This window comes from Bison bison, unplaced genomic scaffold (genome assembly GCF_000754665.1).
Source record: "Bison bison bison isolate TAMUID 2011002044 unplaced genomic scaffold, Bison_UMD1.0 scf7180017864371, whole genome shotgun sequence".
NCBI lineage: Eukaryota > Metazoa > Chordata > Mammalia > Artiodactyla > Bovidae > Bison > Bison bison.
In genome coordinates, this window is record NW_011494943.1 from 16,400,495 (window position 1) to 16,407,300 (window position 6,806).

Below are 6,806 nucleotides of genomic sequence, written 5' to 3' on the forward strand. Positions count from 1 at the left end.
GTGGTTGTTAGATACTTGAAGAAATATTAAGGATGTTCCATTACTCCCCATTATGGATATCTTTCTCTCAGTCATTTCTGGCTCTCTCTGTTATTCATTCATTCATTAATCCCTGCTCCCAAGTTTGTTTCTCCCAGCCATTCTCTGAGCTGATAAAACCATTGTGAATATCCCCTCAAAATTACTGATAGTTGAGCAGGATGACAATTTCAGATGAATAAAAATGACAAAAGATAGGATTTTTTCTTAGTTTAAGACTAGTTCTTCAAATTCTTAAAAATTTCTTTAACTCCTCAAATCAGTCTAGTTTTAGAAATTCAATGCTTACCATCAATAGGTTGCTTTGCCACTACACTTTTAAGTTCCTTATTTCTGAGCGTGATCCCCATGCTCCCGAGAACTGGATTCAGATTATTGACATCAACTTTTCCACCTTAGGAAAAAGACATAAATGTGCAAAAAACTCAATAAAGATACAATAAGAAAAATACTTCTTGTCCTGATGAGTTAAACCAGCTCTCAGCTCTCAATATATCTGGCTGCTGGTAAGAGTGTTAACTAGAATTACTTTATTGGAAAGTGGTTTGGCAATAACCATCACAATTCTTTAAAATGTTCATAACTCTTATCCCACTAATTTCACTTTTAGAAATACAGAAAAAGCTCATGTCAAAGGGGACAGGTAAATGTTTATTATAATCTTACTCATAATAAGTGGAAAAAGAAAAAAGTACCCTGAATTTAAATATCTAAAGACAAGAGATATTGTGAAGTAAACCATTGTATTTTCATTCCACAGAAAGTTACATAGCTATAGGTGTTACAAAAAATGGGTATCACAGGAAAAAAATGCTTTTTTAATAGGGTGTAATTATATCAAACAATCATTTAACTTATATGAATTAAAATCACATGCCCAGTATAAATGAACAATGAAATAATTCACATGATTCTCCCTGACATTCCAGGAGCCACAAGCACTTACTTAAGTAGAGAAAACTCCAGATGAACATCAATTTACTGTTCCATCAGATGGACTAAATTCCACTAAGCCTATCATACTGTGAGCATCTTCACTCAGTGAGATTCTAGTATGAGATATATTTTTGTACATTATGGCTCTTAGGCAAGCCAGCTACTTCAGCTAATTGCTTTACTGTAGGAATAATAATCTATTCCATATCATTGGAAGAAAAAGTGACTATACCAGACTTATCAAGACTAGAATGTTGGTTTCTTTTATGGAGTCTTCCAATGAGATTTTACAGCAATTTTGACTATATGAAATTTTTGCTATTTTAACATTAAGGGCTTCAAAATATAAAGAGTGGCAATGATTCAGCAGTAGCAATATGAGTGATGAGTTTTTCTTTAATTTTTATATTTACTGGGAATGACACCTTTTATACTGAAAAAAGAAAGGAAAACTAATAGATCATAGCTGTGCACTGTGATGGTTATTTTCAGCACTATGAAAACGAAAACTCCAACTTGACCTACTCAAGAGTACACAAAAAGAGAACTGTGGAGATACTTAGGACTGGTTCCTTTGAATCTGACCTTGGGATCAAGTCTACACAGCATACACTCAAACAAAACAAAACAAAACTATAGCGTCAACATTAAAAGGGCTGGCAGAGGAATCATGATCCAATGACTAGGAAAAAGTAAATACAAAGATTGAGAATCTCAGTTTTGTGTACTTTCTCCTTACATTTATTACCCACCTCTAAAAGACTTCAAAGCTGCTAGCAGTCTATTCTGAAAAACTTTCTTATCACCTGTAAGAAAAGGCATAGTTCAGGACAGAGAATGACTCACAGATAGAACTTAAGGATCAGACTTTCCTCTTTGTGACTGACTTTATAAATCTACCCATCTTTACCTTCAAATTATGATGAAGCTAAGCAATGAGAAAAGGTGGCATTATGGTATAGAGTGGTAGTCTGGTGTAAAGGTTAAGAGTCCGGGTTCAGATTCTTGCTCTGCTACTGACTAATGTTGTGACCTTAGGCAAATTACTTACCCTTCCTATGCCTCAGGTTTCTCCACTGTAAAATAGGGATAAGGTGTCATCATTGTGTGTGGTGAGGACAGAACCTGGCTCATCATAATCAATTCTGGTATTATTAATAGATCTACTTACTCTTTCACATCCACAGCAACTACCAGTTTATATGCTACAGAGCTAAAACTCACCATCTTTTCCTATTCTATTTTAAATTCTTTTCATTCCTTTTTTCTATCACATTTCTATTCTGTTTTCTTTACTTCTTCCAGTTCAAGTTTGACATGTCAGTGGCCTAATGAGTAACAGCAGGAATTTGCTTCATCCTATTTTCTCTTTTTCAATAGCACTTTCTTCTCTAAAAGCAGGTGGTTATTCCTCTGTGTTCTGCATCTCGATTCACTTCCTGCAGATGTTCTCTTGTTTCTTGAGAGAGGAATCATAAACGCAGGAAGGCCTCTGCCAGAAAATGTCTTCGCTAAATAAAGAGAACTCTGTCCTGCAGAAATTTGAGTTTTTATATCTTCCAAACTTTTGCATAATTAACAAATCCTCTGAGAAACAGGAGAAAACCTAAAACCAGAAACACCCACCAGAGACAATTCTGACCATCAAAATATCCAGGGAAATAGGTGGAAAACCTGACAACAAGGATCTGCTTGATTAGAGAGAGGCCAAATCCTGAAATGGCCTCATACTTTCCTGCAGTTGAAGTGGCCAGGAAAGCAGACAGGAAATACCCAATCTAGTTTTAAAGAAGAATGCCATAAAAAAGTTCACATGAAAATCCTGTTGTTGCCTAAACTAAGTTGGTCAGCATTATCGAAGTCATCCTGACCCACAAAATACTCATCTCTTCCAGAAACTGAAGGGATAGTAGTTTCATGCTTGATTCTCTTGCCTTCATCATAACTGGGTAGTGTTGTTCAGTTCAGTCACTCAGTCGTGTCCAACTCATTGCGACCCCATGAACCGCGGCACGCCAGGCCTCCCCATCCATCACCAACTCCCAGAGTCCCCTGAAACCCATGTTCATTGAGTCGATGATGCCATCTAACCATCTCATCCTCTGTCGTCCCCTTCTCCTCCTGTCCCCAATCTTTCCCAACATCAGGGTCTTTTCCAATGAGTCAGCTCTTTGCATCAGGTGGCCAAAGTATTGGAGTTTCAGCTTCAACATCAGTCCTTCCAAAGAACACCCAGGACTGATCTCCTTTAGGATGGACTGGTTGGATCTCCTTGCAGTCCAAGGGACTCTCAAGAGTCTTCTCCAACACCACTGTTTAAAAGCATCAATTCTTCGGTGCTCAGCTTTCTTTATAGTCCAACTCTCACATCCATACATGCCCACTGGAAAAACCATAGCCTTGACTAGATGGACCTCTGTTGGCAAAGTAACGTCTCTGCTTTTTAATGTGCTGTCTAGCCAGGTAATATAATAACATGGAGGCTTTGCAAACTCAGACTCATCTTTGTACTCAAAGTATTCTGCATTCTCTGCAGAGATGCTGCTTTGAGGTGGAAGACTGTAACCTGCAGCCTGTTCAGGTTTCTTCAGGCTCTTCTTCATGATGCAGCTGCTGGTACTGGATGCTACAAAGCTCAGGCTTGAAGATGTTGTTAACTTCTGAACTGATATAATAATACAGAAAACTCTAATTTCTTGGCAGCTGGTACAAGATTTACTTACAGGGATACATAGAACTTTGCTGAGAAGATGCTTTGTCGAGAAGCTATCAGAAAGATGTTGAGCTTTTGTACTTAAAGGAAAAAAGAAACTTTCTTCTGAGGACTTTTTTGATGCTTACTGAGAGAGACAAAATGTAAATTCCACTCCTTCCTCCCCTTTTTCAAAATCATCAGTAACATCTTACCTCCTCAACATTGATTTTTTGGAAGAGGATTCTTTTGACAGTTGATCTCTGTCCTTGAGTTCGCATAGAGAAATAGAGACACTGTTCATAAGAAAGCAAGAGCTGTAGGGTGGGGGCAGGTAAATATGAACACGTGACACTTTAAAGTATAAACATCATAAATAGAACCATAAAACTCAATGTTTTGGGGGTCACAGTAACCCAAATGCAGCTCACCATCAACTGGCAGTAATTTTAGCAGTTCCAGACATTCCTTATCATTGACTTCTATCCCCATGTCTCCAAGAACATTTTTCAGATCACTGGCATTAATCTTTTCTCCTTTGAAAAGACAGAATGTTTATAGGTGAAAACTTTAGAAATTTTATTCAATGTTTTAAAAAGGTTCACTAGAACATGATATTAGCCTATGTTACATGTATCTTTAGATACATTTATAATACTTTATGTGGCATCATTTCCAATCTGATTAAAAAGCAGAGGCAAAACAGGATATGGAAATTCAGTGTATCAATAGAAGTCAAAGTAAGTTTGCTCTCATAATATTGAGATAGTGAGGGCTCTCTTAAAGTTGGGAATAATATGCAGAATGAAATCTAGTTATCAGATTGGATAATGAATTGCCAAAAGAAATAATTATGAGAGGAGATATTATACGGACTTATGTAACTGTTCACACATACACATACAAAAATATATTATCTTGCACTTTCCAAGGCTTTGCCTTATTTTTTCACATGCTTACCTAAAATTTAACTATTCACATGTAGGCAAAGACAGACCTATATAGTATCTCTACCACAGATAGAACTTGTTATGAGAACAAAGTCTGTGGTTTCATTTTAATACATAGATAACCAGAGACTGAGTGGACTTTTTCAGGTAGAAATCTTTAATGATAATTGGGTAAATGTCAAAATTACTATGAACAATAGACTACTAGACAAGAGCATCTAAAATATGACTTATTGTAAAGCATTATGATTTCAGTGTCATAGAAACTCACCAGTAAAGTCTTTCATACTCAGTGTCACATTTTTTAGATCAACTTTCCCATCCACTGTAAGACACAAAGCAGTCATATATAACAATGAGACTGTTCCTTATGCTTTCTCAACCTGTGATTCCTGCCCTCAGCTAGAATGTTGATATCATCTTACATTTTAGTTCTATTCTATTACATTTTATATAATAGTTACTTAGACATAAAAAATTGTTTTAGTCCTTTCCTCTACTTTGTTTCATGTGTCCCACTATTTCCTCCAGTGTTCACACTTTTATTCTTTATGTATAAGTCTTTTTTTAAATCCTACTTATAAATTCCTCTTTGTTCCCAATGTTATAAAATTTTACAAGTAGTTTTTAGGAATAAGTTGAAAAAATTTTAATCCTGCTTAACATTCAATGGCCCCTTTCAATTTAGGACTGTAGGAAAGAATATGAAGAAATGAAATGATAATGTATGAGTAATTCTAGAGGAACATAGTGTGTAAAACAAGACAATAAGTTGGGAAGGGGGATTAACAAAATTAAAATAGTCCAAGAATCTTGCACTGTCTTGAATGAGGATAAAAGCCCAATACAAAATTGGAGTAAGATAAATTAAGGATGTATATTGTAATCTCTGAAATAATCTTTAAAAAGTCCAAACTAATAAGAAAAATAATAGAAACCCAAAAGCAAAGCAAGGATGGAAGAAAACAGAATGTTGAACAGGTACAAATAAAGGCATTGAGTAAAAGTAGATTTAAACACAAATATGTTAGTAATATCATAACTGCTATTAGTAATACAAAAATAAAAACAATAGATTCATATTGCTAATATTTTGTTTAGGATTTTTGCACATTTGTTTATGAGAGAGACTGGCTACTGATCTTCCTTTTTTTTGTGTTTTCTTCATCAAGTTTGGGTATCAAGATTAAGATAGTTTCATAAATCAAACCAGAAGTGTTTCTGCTTTCTGTGTTCTTTGAACAGTTGATAAAGAAGGTTACTATATCTTATTTACATGTTAGGAAAAATTAATCAAGGAAGTGATCTAACCATCTAAAACTTAAGAATTTAAAATATCTGAAATATAAGGATTTAGAGAAGTTGAAAGTAAGAGGATGGGTAGATATTGACCAAACAAATACTAAGCAAAAACAAAGTAGTGGGGTTATATTGACACCAAACAACATGGTCACAAACACAAAAAATGCCAAGTTAGAAGGAGAAAAAGAAAAATTCTAAATTATGGTTGGATATTTTAATATATTTCAATGAGTAGTTAATAAAATAAGCAGAAAAAAAGCATTAAGACTACAGGAAATTTGAACTACAAATTTAACAAACTTGATTTAATGGACATATAGACAACACTGTACCCAATAATTTCAGAATGCATATTTCCTTTCACATAGGGAGCATTTACAAAAATGATCATATATTGCATTGTAAAGCCAAATATCAATAATTTTAAAAGTAATGAGGGGCTTTCCTAGTGATCCAGTAGCTAAGATTCTATGGTCCCAATGCAGGAGGCCTGGGTTTGACCCTTGGTCAGGAAACTAGACCCCACATGACGCAACTAAGAGTTTCCATACCTCAACTAAAGATCCTGCACGCCTCAACGAAAATCGAAGATTCTACATGCCTCAAGTAAGAACTGGCACAGCCAAATAAATAAATCTTTAAAAACCAAAGTATTTTGCCTATATTCTCTAGGAGTTTCCATGGGGTACCATTTCACGCCAGTCAGAATGGCTGCGATCCAAAAGTCTACAAGCAATAAATGCTGGAGAGGGTGTGGAGAAAAGGGAACCCTCTTACACTGTTGGTGGGAATGCAAACTAGTACAGCCACTATGGAGAACAGTGTGGAGATTCCTTAAAAAACTGGAAATAGAACTGCCTTATGATCCAGCAATCCCACTGCTGGGC

At 35.5% G+C, this 6,806-nt stretch overlaps 1 protein-coding gene across 1 annotated transcript in view; it reads right to left on the minus strand.

Moving 5' to 3' along the window:
- Nucleotides 1-2,525: 2,525 nt before the first annotated feature.
- LOC105000618 overlaps nt 2,526-6,806 on the minus strand; it is a 122,291-nt gene continuing 118,010 nt past the window's right edge. Inside the window, 7 exon segments of the mRNA XM_010856563.1 lie at nt 2,526-2,780; nt 2,782-2,935; nt 3,439-3,557; nt 3,559-3,640; nt 3,699-3,768; nt 4,099-4,203; nt 4,889-4,942. Coding sequence (XP_010854865.1) covers nt 2,526-2,780; nt 2,782-2,935; nt 3,439-3,557; nt 3,559-3,640; nt 3,699-3,768; nt 4,099-4,203; nt 4,889-4,942 — 839 coding nt within the window.